The sequence below is a fragment of the Mustela putorius genome, unplaced genomic scaffold (genome assembly GCF_011764305.1).
Source record: "Mustela putorius furo isolate JIRA1106 unplaced genomic scaffold, ASM1176430v1.1 tig00003898_pilon_pilon_pilon, whole genome shotgun sequence".
NCBI lineage: Eukaryota > Metazoa > Chordata > Mammalia > Carnivora > Mustelidae > Mustela > Mustela putorius.
Window position 1 is genome coordinate 11,178,278 of NW_025422047.1, and position 27,208 is coordinate 11,205,485.

At 37.9% G+C, this 27,208-nt stretch overlaps 1 protein-coding gene and 1 pseudogene across 1 annotated transcript in view; both read right to left on the reverse strand.

The window, feature by feature from the left end:
- The window catches only part of SPG11 (SPG11 vesicle trafficking associated, spatacsin), an 84,818-nt gene that overhangs the window by 39,325 nt on the left and 18,285 nt on the right, over positions 1-27,208 (reverse strand). The window contains exons 8-20 of the mRNA XM_004751286.3: positions 23,566-23,698; positions 18,020-18,175; positions 17,424-17,599; positions 15,265-15,441; positions 14,356-14,427; positions 13,938-14,065; positions 13,440-13,615; positions 12,522-12,735; positions 8,656-8,859; positions 7,061-7,167; positions 4,481-4,626; positions 3,314-3,475; positions 1,253-1,319 (exon numbers count right to left, since the gene is read on the reverse strand). Coding sequence (XP_004751343.1) covers positions 1,253-1,319; positions 3,314-3,475; positions 4,481-4,626; positions 7,061-7,167; positions 8,656-8,859; positions 12,522-12,735; positions 13,440-13,615; positions 13,938-14,065; positions 14,356-14,427; positions 15,265-15,441; positions 17,424-17,599; positions 18,020-18,175; positions 23,566-23,698 — 1,918 coding nt within the window. The remainder of the gene's footprint in view (positions 1-1,252; positions 1,320-3,313; positions 3,476-4,480; positions 4,627-7,060; positions 7,168-8,655; positions 8,860-12,521; positions 12,736-13,439; positions 13,616-13,937; positions 14,066-14,355; positions 14,428-15,264; positions 15,442-17,423; positions 17,600-18,019; positions 18,176-23,565; positions 23,699-27,208) is intronic.
- LOC106005639 lies at positions 20,264-22,346 on the reverse strand (annotated as a pseudogene).

The window sequence follows — 27,208 nt, forward strand, 5'->3', positions numbered from 1 at the left end:
AGAGAAGCCAAGTCACTTTGCAGTCACCTTACATCTCTTTTCAATGGTTAAGACCATATGAAAAAATAAGTAAATATTCTAATTAAAGACAATTCACCAATTTTATAAATGCATATTATGTTTTCATAATTGTTTCATTTACTTTGTGCTTTATTTCCTCAAATATGTTTTAAACTTCTAAATACCAGGCAGGGAAAACATCTTCAACTTCCTCTCTGTTCCCCAAGTGTACCTGGTACAGTGCTCATTGCCCAGAAGGGGGTCAGGACTCTGGCTAACTGTTAGAGCTGGAAAAGTGTTAAAACAGGCCAGGGGATTCAGTCTACACTCTAATAGTAACTTCACAGAAATTCATTATAAAGAGTATTATCACTTGAAAATGCAATACATAGTACTACTTTATCCAGCCCTCAACAAATATTTATTGAACATCTACTATAGGCTGGCACTGCACTGGGCCCTGGGAACTGGGTAAATTAAATCTTTTGAGATTTGAACTTATAAAACTCACAAATTAGAAAATCCATTTTTATGCATGCCAGTAAATATTTACAGGGTATCCATGACATATGAAGTGTTCATTTGAAGCCTACTTCCGAATAACTTCAGCATAGGCACCACAGGCACCATGATATTAAAGGCTAACTCTAAATTTAAAAGTAAAAAGATATAGAAAAAGTTGAGCTTAAGACTGGCATTAAAAAAAAGAAAAATCAGAGAAATGCTTATGGCCTAAAGAGAACAGCAGTGTTTACGCATCTGGGGCTCACCATACACCAGGAACTCAAGAGCTTTTTAAATGCCTTGTCTCCTTTCATTCTCAGGTAATACGTGAGGTGGGCACTATTCTTAACCTCATTTTACAGGAAACTGAAGACAGGTTAAACCACTTACCCAAGGTCATACAGCTATTAGGTGGCCGAGCTAGGATTTGTCTAATGCCTACACCTCCACTCTTAACCTTTGTTAATACTATACTGCAAACCAACAGGGATTTGGGAAAAGCGAGAAATTAAAGCAGACAGGTACATCTTATGTTTCCCAGCAAGAACAGCGTTAGTGACACACTACTTTTAACTCACATTTTCAATTCGGTCTCCTAGAAAATGTTTTTCATTGGAATGCACCTTCATTTTTGAAATGGAAAGCAGTGAAAAAAAAAAAACTGGATTGGTTTTACAAAACTTAACCTCTATGGTCAACACTGCTGAAATACTTACTTCTAAAGCCCTCGGTGCCTAGAATGACTTACCTCCTATAGCCAGCGTGTTGGCACACTGCCAGCCAAACAATCTGCTAGGGTCAAAGGGCAACAGTGACTGAAAAAGCAGAAAAGTCAGAGTTAAAAGTTAATTGACTCTAAAGTAAGTAAATAAAATTATAAGAAAAGACTTCACAAGTAATCTGCTTCCCTTCTCCAAACTCATCTTTCTGGACATAAATTCTTTGAATGCAGCTTCAAAAAACAAAAAACAAAAAACAAAACAAACAAACCCCTGAGTGCATGAGACACTTTCCTATTTTTAATAAAAACAGAACCAGCTATGTTTCTTTTAAAGACTTCGCACTTCAAATTATGTCTGGAAAGTGTACTCTCTTGGTTGAAGCAGCGTCGATGATAATGTAAAATGGAATTCTGAAATGCTTTTGGAATCCAAACCCAAGAGAAATAAGAGGCTAGACAATGTTACCATGTAAACAGGACAAGGTGAGCTAAGAGTGGTCTGGAAAGGGAACAGGGAGACAAGCAGATCAAAGATTAGAGGAATGTGATGAACAAATCACCACCAACAATGAAGAAAAAAGCGCGGGCTAAGGTTAAGCAAGTCAGAAAAGGTTTGGAAGCAGGGAAACGTGCCTGTTTGAAATTTGTCTAGGCCAAAGATGTAGCAAAGACGATAAGCAGATGGTAGGAAAGATAAAGGAGAAAATTAAAAAAACCTTTAAGTCATGATTTGGGTGGTTAATGAAAGAGCAGCTTTGATGTAAAATTATGGGAGAATTTATGAACTAGGAAGGATGACTTTTTGTTATGTAACAGGACTAAAACTGCATTGGTCAACTTGAAAACAGAACCAAGAACAACCTGAAACCACTTATGTTTTAGGCTGATTGAATCCACTTTAGGTAGTGAAACTGTTTTATATGTTTTTATATAATCCAGTTGTATCTAGTTTATAGTGGTGCTACTGGTCTGCAATGAGATAAGAAGCTTGCAATAAATTTAAATGCTTCCTGCTTCCAGAGTGTCTTGCTACATCACACACACACACACACACAGAGTCTGCTTAACTGAAAAGTGTACTTAATGACACAGATTTATAGACTAGCGCAAGATTCTAATGTCCTCACATACCAGCAACAAGCAGTTCATGGACTGGCAGCCATCCAGGGACATTTTTGAGTAGGGCTACTCTATAAATTAAGGACTGCTCACATTAGAGAGATTTTGTACCTTTAGAGATTATAGAACTTATGTTGAATTAAGGATACTGTGGGAATATGTGCACCCAGAGGAAAGAAGCAAAAGCCCTCTGAAGAAAAAAATGAACAAAAGAATGTGTTCATCATGGAGGATCTGAATAGGTTTCAGGGAATCTGAACTCCTCTGAGATAGAAGCAAAATTATACACATATGTGCTATTTTTCTGGGAAGAAACTCCTAACTCGCTTACATTCTTAAAGAGATCTCTGTCCTAAAAGAAGCTAAGGAGTACTGATTTAAATAAACAAATAGCCCCAGTCACTGAGAAGAGAGAGAGAATTTATCAGCAGTAGAAGCAAGTGTAAGACAGGCATGCTGGCCCACTGTCCGTGTGCTCTCAGATCCATTCCCGCCTTTCTCTCCTTCCGCAGAGAACTGCGCTTCCCAATCTCATCTGCCCTTTGGCTACCAGACAGGTTTAGCCAAGAGAGACAACATGGGAGATTAAAGGTGGGAAGAGGGGAGAAACCAGAGTATTTTCCTCCTTCTTTGTTTTCGGGGCTATCTTCTCCAGGTTCCAGGCCCACCCTGTACATTTGTTTCCAGCTCCCATTTAGGCAGCCTGACTGTGAGTTTAGTTCTCAGAGAGAGCCAGGTCCAGCTTCTGGGTTCTGATGATACTATTTTCTTGCACCGTTCTTGCAGCTTTAGGGGTGTTGGTGGCCTCCCTGTCAGTTTTTGACTTGTCTCACCATCGCATGCTTGGATTCCCCATCCTGCTATGACTGTGTAAGTAACTATCTATGTTAAATGTCGTCCACGTGAGAGACCCAGAGTGGATTTCGGTTTTCCTAGCTGAACCCTGACTGATATTCCTAAATACTGTACCTGAATAAGGTGGTAAAGTGTAATATCAGGTGGCAGAACATTAGAGGCGGTGTACTGTGGGAAGAGAGCAGTTTTTAGCTTGGGGTAAGGAGTTAATGCCATCTTCAGTAACTGGGGATCTACTTTCTTCAAACAGGTCTCATTTTCATCATTCTGAACAACCTAAATAGAAAGACAGATCACATGATACAGTGTAAAGTTCTTCTCTTCTCCAAATTTGTCTTTTCTTCACAAGAGTGAAACAAGATTAGCTTGAAAAACTACATGGTAGTGAAAAAGACATTGGTCAAGGAGTTAGAAGCCAATAGTTTTAGTTCAGTTTCTAAGTAAAACTAGCTGGTGACCTTGGGCCAGATATTTAACAGCAGGCCTCAGTTTCCTCATCTACAAAATTAGGAAGTTCAACTAAATAGTGGTTTTCAAACTACATGTGAAAACATTGTTTGAAAAAAGTCTCTGTTACTAAAATATTTAAATAGCAAGTAAATGTTCTTAAAGGAAAAAAACTACTAGACTAGATGACTCCTACGTAGGTCCTTCTCCGCCAGGTCTCAAGTTATTCTATGACTAATTTCTTATAAGTGATTAAAAAGAGAGGTAGAGATAACCACATGAATTAAAATATACTGCAATAATCTGGAAGAGGTGGTATTATATTAAGCTATTATCAGTAAGAAGCTTTTAGAGATTAGATATGAAACTGCATTCTTCAGTTCCCTGTAATGAGGTGTTCTGTGTGCTTTCAAAAAAGCAGAAATGGGCAAGTTTCCACTGGGTCCCTCAGAAGAATTCATACGGATAGCTAAAAAATGTGATTTCCTTTTTGCCTGAGAGTACAAATAGTACAGAATAATTCCCAAGCCACACATCCATTGTATAGTTACTCCCAGGAGCAATCAGATCCAGATTCTATCCTGAAAACAAACCTGAAGTTTACAAAACAAACGGGGAAAAAAAAATCTCTAGACAGCAAATTAGTTCCCTTCCAACTTAAGAGAATATAATGCAAAATTTTAAACATCCTTGTTTTATGCTCTTTAATAAAATGAAATATTTATGTAAGTGGTTGCATTTGAATATCAAAGGAGTCTCAAAGAGCCATAGATATTTCCACTAAACTTAAAATCAGTCTTACTTTACCATAATTGGTCAAAGTGCTATCCATACCTGGCTGACCCCCCCAGGGGCATACATTGTGGTAGCAAGGGCCAGGAGAGTATGTCCTTCCAATAGCATACTGCTTACACTGGCCTGGTTGCTGGGAATCAGTATCTGAGCATTTGCAAGGCTAGCATGGAAGATCAGTTTGGGATCTGAAAAACAAGAGAGTAGGTTTTTCTCCTTAAGAGAAAGAATTACATAGTTCTGAGGAAAAAGATGTTTAACTCTATCTAAGAGGGACTTTCCTTTTTTTTTTTTTTTAAAGATTTTATTTTTATTTGTCAGAGAGACAGGAAGAGAGAGCAAGCACAGGCAGACAGAATGGCAGGCAGAGACAGAGGGAGAAGCAGGCTCCCTGCTGAGCAAGGAGCCCGATGTGGGACTCCATCCCAGGATGCTGGGATCATGACCTGAGCCGAAGGCAGCTGCTTAACCAACTGAGCCACCCAGGCATCCCTAAGAGGGACTTTCTAAGATGAAAAACAACAGGAAAACATCATAAAGGGTGGGGGGAGAGGTTTGTTGACATAAAAACTTCTATTCAGACAATTGAGACAAGTGTTGAAACAGACACAGAAGAAAACTGACAGGTAGTAATGAACTAGAAGGTAAATTTTAACAACAAATTAACAGCAAACGAGAGCCTAAGGATTAATGTCTTCAGCAAAGAGCTCATACAAATCAGTGCCCAAAATACTGACTCTAACAGAAAAGTAGACAAATCACCATTTTCAAAGGAGGAAATATAAACATTTGACACATAGAAATATGTAGTTCATCAGCAACAGAGAAATGCAAAATAAAATAATATTTAGATGCTGTATATTCCTTATTGCAATGATTTTTTAAAAATTAACATCCTCAAGGACACAACTGGTCAGGGTGCATAGAAGCTGGGACTTAAAATGCTCTAATTCTCCTGAAAAGCAATCTGGCCTTATAGCAAGAACTTTCAAAATGTGTATAACCTTTGATCCAGTAATTTCATACCCAGGAATCTCTCTGTACTATGGAAATAATCTGAAACAAAGACAAAAATTCTTTGTTTAAATATATACAAGACTATTTCTCATGATAGAAAAAAACAGAACAGTCTCAGTGTCAAACAAATGAGAGAACATTAGTTAACAGTACATCCACATGATGAAATATTATGCAGACATAAAATAGTCTCTAAGAACACAGGAAAATTCTTGTAATTACTATATGAAAAAAGCAATATATAAATACATAGAGTATCCGCAGTACTTAGAGACTGTCACAGTGTGGGAGCTTAACAAATATTTGTTGCATGAATGAAATATAATGTAGACCAGGCTAAAAAAAAGTATAGAGAAAAATACCCAGAACAAAATACATTAAAATATATCAGGAGTTGCATGTGGATGATTAATCTACCTCGACTAGCTGCCTGTGGAGTTTTATCTTTTAGATAGTTGTTCATGGCTTCCAACTTTTCTTTACAATGAACATGTGTTATTTTATAATCAGCATAAAAAAAAAAAAACAAAAACAAAAGAACCCAATCCACATTACGAAAAAATTCATTTTCTGGGGAAAAAAACAGGAATTCTGTAAAAGATTGGCTGTTGATATTTCTTGCGGGTGTAGTGGCTCTGCCCACCCCTTTTCTGGAGAGAATCTCTGGTATAATACCAGTTAATCCCTCAAGCGGGCGTGTCACAGGTCTTTTCTGATCCTAACTGGAGCAAAACTCTCCTTCAGGAGCTTTACTACGGAGGACACAACAATCCCACATACACGGTGGATTTTTTTTTTCTTCCATATGGAGTTACTTACTAAAGGATTCAGGGCACCTCACATACTGACCATTTTTTCACAAAAAAAGGGTGTCTGTCTACCAGAAAGCAGGAATTCAGCCTGTGATAAACTGGTAAGATGAGAGATGTGCAAAGACAACAGAGCATGAGACTGAGGGGGAGGGGTACACACACACAAACACGCCCTCTGGGCTTTTCTTGGCTGGTGAGAGGGGAACATTCTTGCTCTTCTGCTTCTTTTTTTTTTTTTTAAGATTTTATTTATTTATATGACAGACAGAGATCACAAGTAGGCAAAGAGACAGGCAGAGAGAGAGGGGGAAGCAGGCTCCCCACGGAGCAGAGAGCCCGATGCAGGACTCGATTCCAGGACTCTGAGATCGTGACCTGAGCGGAAGGCAGAGACTTTAACCCACTGAGCCACCCAGGCACCCCAGTCTTCTGCTTCTTAAATAAAACTTTAGCCTAGGTTATATGGTCAGATATTTGTCTACAGCCAAGTGATTTATTTAGACCTCACAAATTAAATGCCATTCAAAAGACCTGTTATTTAGAAAAAAAAATTAAAAATTAAAAAAAAAGATTGATTTATTTAAAAAAAAAAAAGAGAAAGAGAGCATGAGTGAGAGGGGCAGAGGAAGAGGAAGTGAGAATCTCAAGCAGGCTCAGTGCTGAGCACAGAGCCTAATGGGTGGCTTAACCTCTAGTCCCTGAGCCAAAACCAAAAGTCCGACGCTTAACTGACTGTGCCACCCAGGTGACCCTAGCCAAAGAAATTTTTGTATTATAATACAGTACACTATACCTGTTAAATTACTGGAAACTTGTCGACATTGAACTAAAAATTCAAACCAAGGGTAAGCTTCATGTAATTCTTTTTTTTCCAAAAAGGGACAATTTGAAGGACTAAGTCTGTATATAAAACAAAAAAACAAATTCTGGTTAACATACAGGGTAAGACAATTATAACCATGTTTGCTCAGATGATAATGAGCATTAAAAAAGGAACTTTGGAATTAAAAGTAAATACAACATTATATACTCCTTGTGTTGTGCTTTACATATTCCTTATGATCTGGAAATAGAGAAAAATTTAGAGGCAGATAATTTTATTTATAATGTATTTACTTCCACGATGAAATTTTACCAACCTTGTAAGATTAACAGATACCTTGTCCTTTCAGATACTTTATATTTTATCGTATTTTCTAAAATTTATTTGAGAGAGAGAGAGAGAGAGGGCAGGAGTGAGGGGAGCAGCAGACTCCTCACTGAGCAGAGAGCCTGATTTGGGGCTGGATCCCAGGACCCTGAGATCACGACCTGAGGCAAAGGCAGACGCTTAACTGACTGAGCCACCCAGGCAACCCCCCTATTGTATTTTGTTTATAAACATCAAAAACGCTTAAGCATTTTCAAACTTCAGAGGTTTTTGAGAAGTTTAACACACTGCAGAGAAGCAGGACTGAGGAATTCGGTCTCAAAATACATCCTCTGAATATATGACTTTTACACCTTCTCTTGCCAGTAGCTTTGGAGAAAAAAATTTCTGTGTCTAAGTAAGCCTCAATGGTATGAACCAGAAAAACATCGTCTGTTGGAATTCCTAGTCTTCAATACACAAAATAAAAATAAAAATGTTCTCATTAGCACATTAACTGTGGGCTCTGGAATCAAACCTAAGTAGAATTAAATCTGGCTGTGCTATTTCTAGAACTGTGCATCTCAAGGAAGGCACATAGTCTCTCTCAACACTAGTTCCCTCACCTGTGGAATGGAGATGGGAGTAACCACCTCATAGGACTTTTGTGAATATTAGAGGAATTAATGCACATAAAGCACTTAGCCTAGTGCCAAGACCACCATATACTCATATATTAGAGACTACAATTTGTACTACTAGCCCAACAGTAATTCACAGGGGCCACATATGACTTCTGCAGGTTGATCTTGGCAGATATGTACTGATGTATATTCATCTATCTAAATATAAACTGTAGAGCATATCTAACACACCTTGTAGTGGTTATGTACTCAAAGTCGTTTAATATTCATTTGTCTAAAAATGAAGGTATCAAAGAACTCCAAGTGAACGTTCAGAATTTTCCTCAAACTTCTATAGCATTTCTTTCCATTTGTTCTCTCTAGTTATTTAAAAGGTTAACAGAGATGATATAGGATTAACATCATCAAAAATCACATGATAAGCATTTAATTGAACGCAGCATTGAACTAATGTACCAAGTGCTGCAGCTGGCCGGGGCAAGGGGGGATCTACAGCAAAACACCAGCATTCTTCAAGTGAATGTATAGTCTTTTCCTAAAAGTCACATTCAGAAGTAGTATGTAAAGAAGAAACATGAAGACCTGCTCAAAGACGAGTCAGTTCTCAGTACTCACTTGTAACAGTCCAGATACACATAGAGAAGATACTGCAGACCGTGTTCCAAACAATAGAGAATGAAGTGAGAATGGAAATCCCAGCCTTCTTGGGCTCTGTAGTTCTGAACGGGGACAGCGTCTTGCATCACACCCCCAATGCGGGTCAGTCTTAGCAGCAAGAGTTCAAAGTCTTCTAGTTCAGATTCAAGAAAAATCCCATTCCTGTTGGAATTCAGAGATGGCAAATTACAGAGCTGCCAGATGCAGAGCCCACCAAACCACTTCCACTGCTGAAGTCTCAACTACTTAAAAATCAGGATTTACAAACTAAGACTGCCAAGTCTCACTCTGTAATGATGCTCTGACTATATTTTGCTAGTTTCTGATGAATGATTGTGCGCCATTTTCACATTTAAAGGCAGTACTAACAATCTAGGGTTATCTTAAATATTTCAAAAACCTGATTTATTTCCATTTCTTTGTGGTTTTAACTGGAACTGTATGATCCACTGTGGCAACGGTGGTTAGCTCTTGAAGCTAGAGGCTTTAACCACTGAGAATTTCCAATGAATTTAACAAAATCATTTTAAAAAACTAAAGCAGATATTGCTTCTCGGCCTTTTGGCTAAGATCAAGTGTAAAAAAACTAAAGCAGAATAATTTAACTAGACCAACTATTAAACAAAAATAGAAATTTGCATTTAAATACCAATTTTTACAAATTTACTGTTAGGTGTATATACCAGACGAAGGAGTACAGAACATACAGAATGTGGCATTTAAAGAAACACTATGTAACCATCATCTAGATAACAGAATATTTACCTGGAAGCCCTTAGAGTATTCCTCCCCTGCTACACGAACTTTGCTACCCCCCGAGGTAAACACTATCCTAACTTTGTAATAACCATTCCCTATTTTTTTTTTTAAAGATTTTTTATTTTATTAATTTGACAGAGAGAAATCACAAGTAGACGGAGAGGCAGCCAGAGAGAAAGAGAGATAGGGAAGCAGGCTCCCTGCCAAGCAGAGAGCCCGATGCGGGACCTGATCCCAGGACCCTGAGATCATGACCTGAGCCGAAGGCAGCAGCTTAATCCACTGAGCCACCCAGGCGCCCCCCATTCCCTACTTTTATTCATAGTTTTATCACTCATATATGTAACCCCAAATAACATATGGTTGGGTTTTGCCTACTTTAAACTTTATATATAAATGGTATATTCTAAATATATTGTTCTTAGTTTTATTTCTTCAACATTGTGTGATTTATCCATGTTGATACCTCTACCAGTGTGTTCCCTTTTATTGTTTATAATATTCCACTGAATGATTACACTACATTTCATTTGTCTACTATCTTTGATGGGCACTGCAGGTGCTCCTCAATTTTTGGTAAACCAAATTTACATTTTCACGACTCCAGGTGAGGAAGAGCATCTTTTCATGTACTTATTGACCATTTGTGTTTCCTCTTTTGTGAAATGCATATGTGCCATGATATCTTTCCCCTCCAGATCCAAGCTCTACTCTTCTGCTCTCTATCCCCTTCTGTCCCCTGGACAGAAGACTCCAGTGTCCTCAGGCTTCCATTTTGGTTCAGCCTATGGGAAACCACCGTCAGATGTTAAGATTCAGAAAAAAGAGAGAGGATGGGGATACCTTGGCTCCCTCCTTGCTGGCTAACTGCAGGTTGGCTGACACTCTCCTCTAGAGGACACAACTCCTACCGGGCAACTCTCCAGGTCTCAGTAACTATTCTCTTTCTTTACCCCTCTAGGCATTTAGAAAGCATACCCTATTCCCAGAGCCAATAAGATATTCTTCTACATCTTCTAAAAGATTTATAGTTTTACATTTGTCATTTAGGTTTTGAAATCCACTTGGAATTGATTGTATTCAAGATAGACGGCAGAAAGTCCAATTTAATTCCCCCACCATGGCAATCTAGTTATCCCAGCCCCCTTTGTCGAAAAGACTGTTCTTTGCTCACTGTGCAGTGCCACCTTTGTCATATAAAAAGTGAACAAACATACATCAAGTGAACATGGAGTGAACATACAAGTTTGTTTCTATGCTCGCTATTCTGTTCTACGGTCTGTCTATGCCTGAACTAATACTTATTGCTATAGCTTTAGAATAAGCTTTTATAACTGGTATGGCAAGTCCTTTTTCAGAACTATTCTTGACTCTGCATTTTCATATAAATACTTTCAATCAGCTTGTTAAAATCCACAAGGAAACCTGCTGGAAATTTTACTGAAATTGTATTATATCTAAAGATCAACTTGGAAAGAGTCAATGGTAGGCCTGTCTTGCTCCAAATCTAAAGAGAATGTTTGTGATGTTTCGCCATTAAGCATGTTAGCTAGGAGATTTTTTAGATACCCCTTTCAAATTAAGGAAATGTGTCTACTCTTAGTTTGCTAATATGTAGCTTTTATTATAAATTGATGCTGAGTTTTATCAAATGCTTTTCTGTACCTATCAGGGATTTTTTCCCTTTGTTACATAATTCATTAATGTCATAACTCATGTTAAGTCATACATATGCTAGCTTTTAATTTTTTTAAAATTTTTTTTAAAAGATTTTATTTATTCATTTGATACAGAGAGAGATCACAAGTAGGCAGAGAGGCAGGCAGAGAGAGAGGAAGGGAAGCAGGCTCTCCGCTGAGCAGAGAGCCCGACGCGGGGCTTGATCCCAGGACTCTGGGATCATGACCCGAGCCGAAGGCAGAGGCCCCAACCCACTGAGCCACCCAGGCGCCCCTATACTAGCTTTTTAAGCAATCAAATACTAAGCTATATATTTGACAAGTATGCAATTTATACGCAATTTTACTTCTGGTAAACAAGAAGAGGACTAAGTGCAATGGACAGAACCGTGAATAGAAAGTCAGTGGTAAAAGAACTTAAGTCTGTAAGTAACTGGCTTAGACAAAGCTCCTCCCTACATCTCCCTCTCCCATCTTCAAGCTGGGTAGAACAATACAGCTATGCTTCCCCAGTAAGTATAAATATATAATAAAATAAACACATGAGGAATAACTTTATGAAACTTAAAAATTAACATATATGTTATTATCTCCTTGTATTATTTTTTTGCTTAGGAAGACAAATTAGGTTTAGCCATATGAGATTTGCTGATAAGCATTTTTGACCCACAAAAATGTCAAGTTCACACGGTTCAATTTAGCAGAATTATTTTTAGCAATGAATTAAAATTGTGAAGTCTCTCCTCATCACTTCAAGAGCTACTTCCCCTCACCAATTCCTGAACTGAGCAGTTCTCTTTGGTTCAAGCCCCATGCAGCATACAGGTACAGGGACAGCTGGAAGAAGAGAGGCAGACATTACTGGACACTAAGGTATCCTCATCTTAGCTCTTGCCACTTGGTCCTTGTCGCACACTAACAGCTGACCTTTTCTACACCAAAGCATATATATATATATTTTTTTAAGATTTAATTTATTCATTTATTTGTCAGCGAGAGAGAGAGAGAGCGAGCACAAGCAGCAGGAGCTGCCAGCAAAGGGAGAAGCAGGCTTCCTGCTGAGAAAGGAGCCCCGTCATGGGGCTCGATCCCAGGGCCCTGGGATCATGACCTGAGCCAAAGGCAGACACAGAACTGACTAAGCCACCCAAGCACCCCACCAAAGCACATTTAATGATTTAGGGAAAAACCTTCATCTACAGTTTGAGAGCCTATTCACTATCACATGATATTAAATGCCTGTGATTTTAAAACCTCAATAGATAATAGCCTTACAGTTCTGAATACTATGAAATGACACTGCATTGGATTTATGCCATTTCAGAGCAAAAATTACACCATTATTTATATTGCCCTTTCTTGTATTCATCCCCACAGTGACAATACCTGGCCAGCTGATCTAAAATTTCATTCCTCATGTAACTGCTGCAGCAAGTATGCCGATCGATAACATCAACAGTCAGAAGGGGCCATCTGTTCTTCTCAAGCAAAGCACAACTGTTCTGAGTCTGAAATTCTCCAATCCACAAGATAACGCTTGACCAGTCATGGCGAGCCGTGAGATAGCTCCAGAGGGCTTCGGGAGAATATGATTTGTATTCTGCATTAAGAATAAAATATTTTAAAAAAAAGAATATTAAAAAAATATATTTTAAAATAGCAATGAATTATGATTATTGACATGAAACTCAACACTAATTAACTGAACAAATATTTATATAACATATGAATTATTCAGGCCCTCTGCTTCTTTTACTATTTTCCTTTTTAGTGCTCAATTCATAATCAATACTTCAGTGGAAAGAAGAGCTAAATGATGTTCTCATTATTACAGTGGTTAAATGAAACTTGAAAATCAGTGTATTTCAGTTATCATTTCAGGCCTCTTCTTCCCTTTCTTTTCCTTAATATAAATAAAAACCTTGGCTGTAAGAGTAAACATGAATTTAACCTTCTATGAATTACCACTGTTTGTTCCCCAGAGCCCTGGTGTGATATAGATCCTTGGTTTACCCAAGAAACATGAAGACTCTTTGGAGAAACAAAGATGTCACTTTGAGGCTGGGAAGAGAATTCTTAGCCTTGAAATCGCAATTCACTGAACCATATGGCTTTTCTTTTCCAGTATCACATTATAAATCCCCTACAAAAATCTTTAGATAAGAAAGAGGTCTTAATGCAATGACTTGCATTTTAAAGCAACTATGTTTCCTCCATAGGTTTAAGATGGAGACTCATGAAACTATTCAAATACCAATTTAATCCTCGTTGAGTATGTTCGATTTTAGCTTCTTTTGCACTTGCCTTCTGGACTTATCCTGGGGAGAAGGATGGATTCTTGGGTTAGTTGATTCCACCACTGAGCCCAATTTAATACAACTTTATGGTCCTGTTTGTTACATTTATCTTTAGGATCATATTTCAGGAGTGAGTCCAAAACAGATTTATGCTTGAAAAAATCCTGTTCCTTTATCCAATACCTACAACAGTGATATAAATGTTTTTAATTTTGGAGGGAAAAGCATCATTCCTTTTTATCTGTTCACGAACTTCTACTCTTAGCGAACACATAACTCAATACTCTCATTTTTGTATATGTTATCTTAAAAATATATACGTGATTATACACAAATGGAAAGACAGGAAATTCCTGAGTCCTCTCTGGATGATACAAGTTTTATCTTCATAGATAATGTAAGTTCAGCTCCACATTAAAAAAAATCTGTGCTCACTAACAATTATAAGCTAAACACGGTCTACAGTATTTTTTCCATAATATTAAAAGTGGGCTAATGAGACTACCTGGCAAAGGACTGGATCTGTACATTTTCTTGGAATTGTCCTGAATAAAACTTCTCAACTTGATGCACGAAGTCTATAGTTCTTTTTTCATTTTCAGAAATATAATTTTTTTCTTTTAAAATTTCAACCTTGAATAAAAAATAATTAACCAGTGACCTCACAAAAGTCAAGCACAATTGCAAAACAAATGTCATGAGATTAAATGCCATTTAAGAATTGTATTTTGAAATTGTTGGGGTATACGTAAATTCACACAAATCATCTTTTACCACAAATGCAAAACAATCATTAAAAGTTACAAAGGAGTTCTCATACTTTATCTCTTACTAGATAGTAGTTGAATATTAAAATAATTCATTTTGGAGTTTCACCAAGGTTTACTAGAAGATGTAAACTACATAGCCTCACCTTTACCTACCAGAAAGTCCCGTATATTTGTATCAGTTGTATAGAAGCATATCTTGAGCAACTGGTCTTTTACATCAAAGCCCTATAGTAAACAGAGAAAATTTTGAAAACCTTCACATTTTGTAACAGGGTTATTTTAAACATAAATAAAAGCTGGATAAAGAAGTACTCTATTACTGACATGTACCCTATTAGAATTCTACAGCTCTTCTGCTCTTGTGAACATTCATTCTCTGTATTTATCATACATATATACTGCCGATCCCTAAAGTCCTTATCCATTTTGCCAGAACAAAGCCAGCACAGAAAAATTTAAAGTGATGCTAGGCTACCGTATGACTAAAACTACAGCGATCTGCTATAATGCTTCACCTGAAAGCAAAAGTCAATGCAAATCACAACCCTCACACAGTTTCACTCCTCTGTGCCTCTAGAAAGTTACCATGGGCAAGACCCCAACCATGCAGACTAGAGCCAGGTCCTCAGCTTAGTTCCAGGAGGGCTACCTCTGGCCTTCCCCTTCTCAAATGAAGTAAAACCACAGGACACAAAGCAGAGGTATAAGACCTTAGAAAGTTCAAATGGAGATGTAAGGGGTCACACGAACAACAGAATGTCCCCCGTAAAATGAGGTCCTGGGCATACTCTGACACGTGAAGCATGGTTTCCTTCAACCAAAGTGCCAAGTGTAACAGAGACAAATGATGGAACTTCCAATAAAAAAAAATCTCTTCAAAAAAGTTCTCAGTACTGAAGAACATTTCTATTATTACTTCCCATACAAGCTATATAAATTTCTTAGTTTGTAACATAACTATGAATAAAAATCAATTTTTCTATCAACCAGAAATTATATTAAATGTAGAGATCTTTTCTTACATTAGACTTTAAGATCAGATAAACAGATTGTGCAACTCACCATGTTCTTCAAAAGCTCAGAGGCTTCCTTTATATTGTTCCTTTTCAAATTGTCAAAGACCAAATTTAGGCCTATTCTAATCAGCTCCTCAAGTCTTTGAGCAGAATGATTGTTAATCCTGAAGAAAGTCTGTGCCTCTGGTATTTTGTTGTCTAAAACAGCACTGGCAATAACTTCCTAGGCAAAGGAGGAAAATATTTGCCTTTTAAGTTCCTTTTCATTTCCTTATTATGATGATAACATGGGACTTACATATTTATTGAGCACCTAATAGACTGTAATTGAAAATCTGCTGCTAGATTTGGGGCTTTGCACAGGGGAGATGAAGCTGACCAAAACACAGACCCTGCTTTTAGACTAGTGGAAAATGTACAAATAAAGTATTGAGTATAGTTCTGTATGATACAGGCAATGATACAGGTTTCCCAAGGTGCTAGACAGGAAGACCCAGAAGAGGCGCATCTAAATAAAAGGAGTAACAAAAAAGAAAAGGCTTCCTAGTCGAGAAGACTAGTAGGTGAAGTTTAAAAGGCAAATATTAAATATGTAAGTGTTCCAAAAAGAGAGACTATGGGGGTGCCTGGATGGCTCAGTCAGTTGAGCATCGGCCTTTGGCTCAGGTTATTATCTTAGGGTCCTGGGCTCCCTGCTCTGTGGGGAGTCTGGTCCTCTTCCCCTACACTTCTCCCTTGATTGTACTCACACGGGCATTCACTCTCAAATAAATAAAATCTTAAAAAAAGAGGGACTATGTACAAAGACATAAAGGCAAGAAACAGTATCAGTCTTTAGGAACCTCTAAATTACTCAATTTAACTAGAGAAAAAGCTGGACAGAGTAGCAGATCAGACCTAAAAGAAAAGGAGAGGTTCCATCATGCAGGGCATTATACATGGAAGATGGATTTTAACCTAAAACTTGTGTGGAGACACTGAAGGATCTTAAAAGCAAAAGGTGATACAATCATATATATATTTTAGGAAGAATATTCAGGCAGCAATGTGGAGAATGGACTGAAAGGGATTCAAGCTCAAGACAGTAAGGCATTAGAAGGTTATACACTAGTAAGAAGAAATAAAGACCTATACTTCAGACCTATACTCAAGACAGAACAGAAAAGGGGCATTCTGAACCTGGGGCTTTTGAGGGGCATAAATCCCATGAGGCCATGTGTAAAACTGTATGTATGTGTACATGAACACATTCCCAAGCATGTTTTTGGAGACCGAGTCCACAGCTTTCATCAAAGCAGACTACGACACCTCCCCAAAACTAAAAATCCTTTATTTTGAGTAAAAATGACCAGAGGATCATGGACGGCACCTTAAAGCACAAAAGGGAAAACAGGAAGTGAAACCTGCAAAGGAGACTGGAAAAGAGAAGCCAAAAAAAACAGAGGGAAAATCAAGTAAATTTTTTGGCTTGAGAATGAGAGATACAGAAAACGTAGTCATACCAGGTACTTCCCCATTCTCCCACCTCAAGACCAGTGGTTCTGAGAACCTGCCAGTAGGACAATCTTATCCCTTTCACTCCCGACTGAGTCTTATTATCTGGGTTAAGCTATTTTGTTTTTGGTCTCTGTCTTTCTAAAGCCAATACTCTCCACGTGGGTGGAGGGATTCTTCTAGGCCCCAGTCACAAAGAGGGCAACAAGGTTTGGCTGTACTGATTTCTATTATAAAAAGAAAAGTAAGCAGGTGAGCACAGAAAATTCAACTGGCAAGACATCTTAATCTGAGGCATCTAGAATCTGAGAACTCAAATTGAGTATTCTTCTAAGACATAATGGCATAAAATCAAAGTTTCCTAAGATCAAGCCATCAGCAGCTATTTATCCACAGGTCAGGCAGAATGCGTAAGTCCAAAGTGCCAGGCCCCAACCACTGAGGAAGTGTTAAGAGTGTACCACCTCACACGGGTTTGGGAGTGGGTGCCTGTCATCAATCTAAGTGGGCAGACCTGGCATTAAGAGGGAACCTGTGTTCTAAATAAATGAAGGTATAGACATAAATCTGAAGTCATGTCCAGAGGTCCCCAAATCAGTAAAACCTAAACCCTTGCCAAAGATTCTGAATCACAAATCTAAGATTCTAAATTCTGTTTTCTCATATCCTCTAATCTGGCAAATAGAAGAAGTGAAAATTGCTCATATTTACCTCAATGCTGAGTTTCTCCCACATACTGCTCTCTCTTACTTTGGGAATATTTTCATTTACGTCATAATCATCTACTGTATCTATTGTCTTCCAAGGAAACTTTATCATGAAGGTTCGAAGTTCATTAATGTAGCTGGTCAAAATGTTCACTCCTTTTTGTAGATGTTCATCTAGTTCTATGGAAAACACCAATTTGCCAATTTCAAATTTACGAAAATTTATGTATGTATACATACACATGGAGAGCAAGAACAAGAGAGAAGAAATAACCCATATGCTGTTAGGATTATAAAGAATTCCAGAAAATGCCAAGATCTAAACTCAGTATTTTCAAATTTCAGACAAAAAAATCTGAGCTTTTTCCTATTTACAAGTAGCTCTGTATTTTAATATACCCCTTTTCGCAATGATTAATCCTTTCTGTCAACTTTTCCAGTCCTAGAACCTATGTAACTCACTCAATTCTACACTGACTTTTCTCAGCTTTAGTAATCAGAGCTCTACTAGCTCATGCTTTCTCATGCACCAGGACCACTTGTGTCTCTGTCCTGACACAGGAATAGGGCACTTATACCTCTCTTTGGTACTATTCTTACCTTCATTGTGAACAAAAAGCTCCTTTATTTGTTTGTTAAGAAAAGACAGTGTAAGATTAAGCAACTGTTCTGAAAAGTGTTTGCTTTGGGTTTCAGAATCACTTTCTCTAATTGCTGAGCAAAGTAAATCCAATGCTGGTATCAGTTTTTCCACATCTGAGAAAGAATCAAAGAAATTAACATGAACATCAGTATACTCCTAAAAAAAATATCCAAAAATACCATGGTTAGGAAAACAATTTTTTTTTGTTTTCTTTTTTTCTTTCTTTCTTTGTTTTTTTTTTTTTTTAAAGAACAAAACCAGTCTATTTCCTTTGGACCCCTGATGGAGAGGCTAGGTTGGTATGAATGGATAGTATGAATGACACACACCGTATAAGTATATTTTATTTGAAATAAAAACGCTTACACAGCTCAGCCGGTCACTTGGAAGCAAATCTGCTTAACTGTATCACTGAGCAAAAACAAAGCTGAAGTATAAACACCCTTTTTTTTGACATGCATTTTGAGATTGGGAGGAAAACACTACTTAGTTTTTTAAAAACTGACCTTCCCTTAAGGCCTGGTCACCAAAGTATAAACAGTGCAAATGAAGCCACCATTACCAGTTGTCATTTCATACCTATGTCACTTGTGTATTCTGAGATCACACATATACCTGACGATATACGTGAGAAGGTCTGCTGTCTCACAGGTACATTTAAGTTCTTGGCAGACAGGACTGTGGAAGAGTATTTGGAACAAGTTTTACATCCCATTTAGAACAAATCATTAGTATTCCCTTAAATAACAGGTTATAAGAGAAAGATCCTGCCTGGAATGTATCCTTTTCACATTGCTTTTTAGTTTTCGTTTGTGATTTACATATTTGTTTGATTCATCTGCATATAGTGCAATCCTGCCACAAAGTATTAAAACACAAGATACCAATATTCCTTCAACATCTGCATTTTCCAAGTTTTACACTACACAAGTCCCTAGTATATTAACAGTTCTTGCATAATAAAAATAATAATAAATGGGGAAAACTTTTCTAAAAATGAAGATGTATGTAACTATAATGGTACTAGATAGGAAGGAGACAACGAAGGAAGAGAAACAAGCAAACCCATTCAAGTGCATGGAATGCCATTCAAGTCTTTGTATTTAAAAACAACTTCTGCAGAGAAGCTGGCTAAAATGGAATTTCCAGAAAACTTCCTTTGCTCCCATAAAAGGACCTGAAAAGCCCAATCCAAACTTTTAAAAATTACAGTTATGAGATGCAATAAATGATCATCAAAGCAGTCAGAGGGAGAAGGATGAATGTGTCTTCCATTCAGCTAGTTTGTAGTGTAGCTTCTTTAGCTACTGGTGGATCAGTAAAAACCACCCAAATACCACAAGTGCTTTGAAGGACAGGGGTAGAAAAGTACTGAGCATATTACCTGTCTATATCAGTAAGAGGACTTCATGGTTAGGAAAATTTTCTAAACAATAAAATGACTCCAGGATAGATCTCTCTCACCATCACGAAATGTGGCAGAATTTGTTAAAAATTTTACTAGTAGATATAGTGAAAATAGAAAATTACAAGGCAGAGAACACAAAAGAATCAAGATGATGTTATAGGTTCGACAATATTCCATAAGGCTAGAAAACCTGTTAACATTGAAAGCTCTAGCAAAATACTTTGGGGAGTCTGCTCCTCCACCTCTATTTGCCCCTACCTCCCATTCATGCTTATGCTTTCTCTTAAGATTTTTTTTTTTTTAAGATTTTATTTATTTTGACAGACAGAGACAGTGAGAGAGGGAACGCAAGCAGGGAGAGTTGGAGAGGGAGAAGCAGACTCCCTACTGAACAAGGAGCCCAATGCAGGGCTCGATCCCAGGACCCTGGGATCATGACCTGAGCCGAAGGCATACACTTAATGACTGAGTCACCAAAAATTCCTCTCTTGAGATTTTTAAAAAAATCTTAAAAAGTATATATTTTTTAATTTTTAAGTAGTCTCTACACCCAATGTGGGGCTCGAACTCACAACCCCAAAACCAAGAGTCTCATGCTCTACCAACTGAGTCAACCAGCTGCCTCTTGAACTATTTTTTAAATCAAAATGTCACTCTTGGGATGCCTGGGTGGCTCAGTGGGTTAAGCCGCTGCCTTCGGCTTGGGTCATGATCCCAGAGTCCTGGGATCGAGTCCCGCATGGGCTCCTTGCTTGGCAGGGAGCCTGATTCTCTCTCTGCCTCTGCCAGCCTCTCTGCCTGCTTGTGTGCTCTCTCTCTCTCACTCTCCCTGACAAATAAATAAATATTTTTTTTAAAAATGTCACTTTTGTTTATAAGTAATTTATTTATCATATGACCACATATTTACTCCTTTCTACCCACATACCAAAGAATTCTACACTTGGCTTTAAAGCATTCTGCATTGCTCTGGCCATCTTGTAGCTGAATATCTTATTCCAGTCAATTCTGGTGTGAGGAACTGGAAGCTGCTGGCACAAGGTCTTGAATGTGGGGTATGACGTTGTTTGATAGTTTTCACTAAATGCTGACTGATATTCATTTTCAGCATGCTCTATGACTTTAATAAACTCCTTGGCAGTTTGGACTTCACTGGGAACAGTTATTGAATTCTGCACATCTTTACAACTAACCAACAGAACACTGCCATCTTCGTATTGGTGAACCTGAATCTTAATTACTCACACCACCCGAGCTGTAGGTGGTGTGGCAGTGAACTTCCACTCTGATCTCCCACAACCATTCCAGAAATTTTTTTGGTTAAAACTGGTGGTTTTCAATACATGCAATGATGGTCTCTTGCCCATCTATAGCTCTGGCATAAACAGTACAGAAGCCATTAGGTAATGATCTTTCACACAGGCCTTTAAAGTACTGTCAGAAGATTCTCTCCAAGACTTCAGACCTCTATCAGTGTTCTCTGGGCCACTTGCCTCTTTCTGTAAGTGATCAAACTTAAAGGAAATTTAGTTTCTTGGATCTCAAATCTGTTACTACTTAGGACACTGTGTTCTCTAATTAAGACCTGCTCTTCATAGGTGTAAACTGATCCATGTTATACTGGGCAAATGCAAATGCTGCCCCTTCCCTGAGGAGACTATCATTATTAAGTAGCAGCTAGACATTGTTGAACACTTCATTAAACTCCCCTGAGGGTGCATGAGTGATGAATTTAGCAGCCACGCGTACCTTCTCCTCATCTGACACTCGATCCTTGAACTTGGCCATCTAGGGCTGCTCTGACATGTTGCAATATTTTTAAGCATAAAACAAGAACCAATATCTTATTCTCAAAAAACTGACAAAACTTTAACGAAATCTTACCTGCAAACGTTAGTGATTCTACTTACTTATTTACAGATTTTCGTTATTTACAGATTTCAGGAGTCACAACCATTTTGCTGACCCCCTATGCTAGATCTTAAGTATTGGACTTGGTGTCTTATAAATGCTCTCTCATTTATTATTTCAACACCCCTGAGAGGTACTATTGTAGTCCCCTTTCCACAGATGAAGAAACTGAGGTTAAGAGGGAATAAAATAACTTGCCCAAGTTAATCTGGAAAGTAAATGGCAGAGTCAAAATTTGAACTTCAGCCTGATTCATCCTCTTAAACATGGAGGTGAACGCAAAAGACGTGGGTTCCTGAAAACTCCATTTGCCAGCTGCAAGTCCTAATAATGGGATTTCCATTTCTCTCAGCACTCGCTCCACCTCCAGAATCCCGTAAGAATGGTGGGAAATGTGGGTTTGACCCCAACAGAGTTGCTAAGCTATTTCTACTCTGATTTCCAGACTCATCCTCACCCTTCAGGCCAAAGCAGTGCTGATGAGAATAGAATGAAGAGAAATATCACTGACGAACAGAAGTGAATAATAACCATACAACTGTTAATGGAATCCCACTTACCACAAAGCAAGATTTCTAAATTCAAGCAGACATTTAAAAAAAAAAAATTTGGAGCACTAAAAAAAAAAAAAAAAGTTAGCAATGTAAGAGTAAAGAGACAAAACTGTACACCAGAATGAAAGAGAATATTCTTAAAAAAGAAAATTTCTAATCCACAGAGTGAGAACACTATATTGTTGAAAAAAAGGAGGTTGTCATTTTCTCCATGGAATTAGAGTACCAGCTGATAAAACTTTTCTGGAGAACAAATTATTAAAGCCTTTAAGAATGTAAATCAAGGGACATATGGGTGACTTAGTTGGTTTTGGCTCAGGTCATGCCCTCAGGGTTGTGAGATCAAGCCCAGAGTCAGGCTCCATGCTCAGCACAGAGTGTGCTTAGATTCTTTCCCCTTCCCACACTCCCCAGCTCATGTGCTCTCAAATAAATAAAATCTTTAAGAAAAAAAAAAAGGAAATTGTATGTCTCTTTGATCTGGAAATTTCACATCTACACATTTATCCCAGTAATTGTACATATGTGAAATTATACAAACACACACAATTTATAGCACAAACAATAGTAAAAGTTGGAATCAATCTAAATGTCTAACAGGAGTAAGGTTAGGTGCTATGGTATAGCCCATACAGTGGAATTCTACGCTACCACAAATAAACAATATACTAACAAGAGAGAGATCTATAATATATCATCAAGTGAAAAAAAAAAGCAGATAATAAAACTGTATGTATAAGTAAAAACATACTTTATTTCCCTATCCAAGGAGGCACATGGCTTCCTGCTCCAAGAATAAAAACTAGGTTTCTAGTTTATTAAATAGGAAAGCCAAATCTTATAAAGAAGTATTGGTAATGTAGCAAAAAAGTGGAGTTAGGCAGAATTTTTTTTTTTTTTAAGATTTTATTTATTTAGGCAGAGAGGCAGGCAGAGAGAGAGGGGAAGAGAAGCAGGCCTCCTGCTGAGCAGAGAGCCAGATGCAGGGCTCAATCCCAGGACCCTGGGATCATGACCTGAGCAGAAAGCAGAGGCTTTAACCCACTGAGCCACCCAGGCGCCCCTAGGCGGAAAAATTTTTTTGAAGATTTTATTTATTTGACAGAGAGAGAAAGAGAGACAGAGAGAGCACAAGTAGGGGGAGTAGCAGGTAGAGGGAGAAGCAAGCTTCCTGCTGAGCAGGGAGCCCAACATGAGACTCAATCCCAGGAACCTGAGCTGAAGGCAGACATTTAATCAACTGAGCTACCCAGGCACCCCTAGGCTAAAAATTCTTAAAAGAAGTCTCAATCCATAACTCCCCCATCACTAAATATCTCAGATAGTTGCAAGAGTGGGCAATATTGCAAATGATTTTATTCTCCTTTGAACAAAATTCTCTTGAATTTAGAAGTTCATCTCTTCCTTTCATACTAAAAATACAAAGGACAGGAAAGGATATGAACAATAAACACTCCACTTAGAATGAGAACATTTACAGATTCTTAACAACTCACTCAAGATTCCACAAAGTATAAAAATGTTATCATTGAGTTTCAGCAAGTCTGTCAGTCATTAGAAAGCATAACAATATGAAAATCACCAAAAAGATAAAATGATAAATGCAAATGTAGAAGCTTTTTCTACTTACTTCTTAAATACAAATAAGATGGGAAGTCATCAAGCTGATCAGGTACAGAAGATTTTGAGGATGGATTCAAAAGATTTTCTTTGCTCTTCAAAAAGAAATCTACTGTGTCCAGTTGACGATTTTCTATTCCAGCCTGAAACAGGAGAAAATCAGAAAAATATTACAATATGAAAAAATTGGGGATATAGGTTTTTTACTTTTTTAACTTTAGAATGTAATGCACCAAGACCGCAAGAGACACAAGGCTACCTATCTTGTGGCAGTACCCTGGTTCTGGTGAGGATTCTGACAATGATTATGCAATGAGGGGCAAGTATCCAACTTTACTGAACACCAATTTCTGCTTCAGTAGAAACAGTAAGTTAGAACAGAAAACAGTTCCAATTCTACCATCTGTAATTCTAATACGACTCAAAGCTAGGTACTTGGGGACCATCATTTTAGGTAAGTTAGAGTCCATTTGAATTAAAATGTTAAAGCAGTAGGACATAAAGTTCACTGAAAAAGCAGGCTAAAAACAGATTCCCATTTCTGATTAGGCATCTTGAGGAAGCTTTCCATACAGCGGATTTAAAAACTGATATATTCTCTCTCTCTCTCTCTCTCTCTCTCTCTCACACACACACACACACACACACACACAATCTTTAAATGCTGGAAACAAAAAATCCTCCCAGGATAAAAATGAGAACAAAGACAAATCCAGAAAAGTAACGGCTCTAAAACCAACTGCTACCTGAGAGATTCTGCATCTTTCTGATGGCCTAAAGCAGGGGTTGGAAAACTAAGGCCCATCAACACAGCCCTTGCCTGTTTTTGTAAATAAAGTTTTATGGGAACACAGCCACACCCATTTCCCCATTCATTTCCATATTGCCAATGGCTGCAATGGCATATATAAGTAATTACAATAGAAATCTACCAGCAAACCCTACAATACTTAACTATCTGGCTCTTTACAGAGAAAGTTTACCACTCCTACCCTAAAGCCCTGTGCCTAAGAATTATCTGGAGCATTCGTTTAAATGTAAATTGCTAAGCCCAGCCCCCAAGAGTTTCTGATTCAGTATATTTGGGGTAGGACTTAAAAATCTGCATTTCTAATAAATCTCCAGGTGATGATGATGGTGACGCTGTTAGTCTGGGGACCACACTTTGAAGTTCTGTGGGTTAACAGATCAGGCAGGCTGAGGTGAGAGGTACTGGTGGAAGTTATACTTGGAGGAAGAGAGGATAAACCTAGGGTCCACACAAGGTGACACTGTCCAAAATGGATAAACTGGAAAAACTGCCCCCAAGGGGAGACCATAAAAAAACTGCCGTTGCTCTGGGTGGTAGGAGGTAAAACTGAGTTGTATAAGATTAAATAAGTGAATATTCTTGTTCTTAGAAGTATATGCCAAAGTAAAGAGTTATGAAGTAACTTTGAAATAGTTTGGCAAAAATATATAATACACAGTCAAGACGTGGCAAAATGTTAACAGCTGGTGAATGGTGAAGGGTAACTGGATATTCATTTTACTATTTTTTGCAATTTTTCTGTAAATTTGAAAATTCTCAAAATAACATATTTAAAAACAATGACCAGGGCACCTGGGTGGCTCAGTTGGTTAAACAGCTGCCTTTGGCTCAGGTCATATGAGATCTCTGGGTCCTGAGATCAAGCCCCCCAGAGTCCAGAGTCAGGCTCCCTGCTCAGGGAGAAGTCTGTTTCTCCTTCTGCCTCTCCCCCTGTTTATGCTCTCTTTCTCTCTCTCTCTCTCACATAAAATCTTTAAAAAGAAATAATAAGATCAAAGAAATCCCCTCCAGTCTCAAATGACTTCACCCCGCTGCTGGTTCTCTCTCTCTCTCCCTCAAATAAATAAGGAAATATCTTTTTAAAAATGACCAAATAGTAATTCTAGAAATTAAAAAAAAAATTGAAATTAAGGTAAGTATGTAAAAGCTAACTACGTTTTTTTTTAAAGATTTTATTTTTTTCTTGATTTGCCAGAGAGCACACAAGTAGGGGGAGCAGTAGGCAGAGAAAGAAGCAGCTCCCCAGCTCCCCACTGACCAAGGAGCCCAGTGCGGGACTCAGTCCTAGGACCTAGGATCACGACTGGAGCTAACAGCAGACACTTGAACCCAATGAACCACCCAGGCGTCCCAAGTCTAATTACTTCTGATTGAAATACCACGGTGACATCACACAATGTGTGCATGGGGGGGGTGGGGAGGCGGGTGGGATATACGTTCAGCGTCTAAACATATGCAACAGTTGTGAAAACTGAGTACTTACTAGGCCAGAAATGAAATATCAACAAATTTTAAAGAATTGCTATCAGACCAATACTCTTCCAACTAAAGACCATGACTCATCAGTGAGACACAAAATCACTGTCAAACTAGAGAACACTAAAAACCAAAAAACTTACAAAAGCAGCCTGAAGAGAAAAAACTAAACTTCCCTCAAAGAAATAACAGCTGATTTCTCAATGACAATGGAATCCGAAAGACAGTAGAAAGTGATCATGAATGTTCTGAAAGAAACCACTGCCTACCTAAAATTCCGTACCTCCCAAAAATACCTTTCAAAAATGGCAGCAAAATAGATATTATTTAGATAAAAACAGAGTTCAGCACCAGTCAGATCCTCACTCAAAGATATTCTAAATGATACTATAGGCAGAGAGAAGGCCTAAAATGTAAGAAGAAACAAAGAGCAAGGAGATGTATCAAACCTGTATAAAACGAAATGAACCTAAATACATAATAATGATGTCTATTGTGGTTAAAAAAAAAAAAAAAGAAAGAAAAGAAAACAAACACAACAGTAACTTAAGTAGGGGAAAAGTAAATAAAGTTAAAGCATTCAGTGGGCTTGTATTATCCAGAAGCGTAAAGTTATTAACTTTGGATTTGATAATTTAAATATGTATATTTTGTTTCCCAGAATATCCTCTAAAAGAACAAAAACTGAAGATTTAATATCCAAACTACCAGAGGTCACAGGAGCTCCTGGAGAGCTGATAATGTTTTATTTTTTTGAGGGAGTTGGCAGTTACAAGAGTTTCTGCTTTGTAATTATTTGTTAAACTGTATATATATTCTGTACACTTTTTTATACATGTTATATTTCACAATAAAAATAAAATTGGTTAATGTGGTTTATTACAGTAACAGATGAAAAGAGATGATTCATATGACTATATCAATAAATTCAGGCCAAGTAGTCAATACAATTTCAATACCCATTCATGATTAGAAAAAGATTCATAGCCAGGAAAAAAGGAGAACTCAATCTTATAAAGACTCTTTCTTTTTTTCCTTTTCCATTCTCTTTCTTTTCTTTTCTTTTTTTTAAATAGATTTTATTTATTTATTTGACAGAGATCACAAGTAGGCAGAAAGGCAGGCAGAGAGAGAGAGGAGGAAGCAGGCTTCCCACTGAGCAGAGAGCCCAATGTGGGGCTCAATCCCAGAACCCTGGGATCATGACCCAAGCCAAAGGCAGAGGCTTTAACCCACTGAGCCACCCAGGCGCCCCCTCCTTTCCTTTCTTTTGAGAGTGAGAGGAGCTGGGAGAGGAAGGGCAAAGGGAGAAGGAGACAGAATCTTAAGCAGACTCCCGGCTGAGCACAGAGCCCAGTGCAGGGCT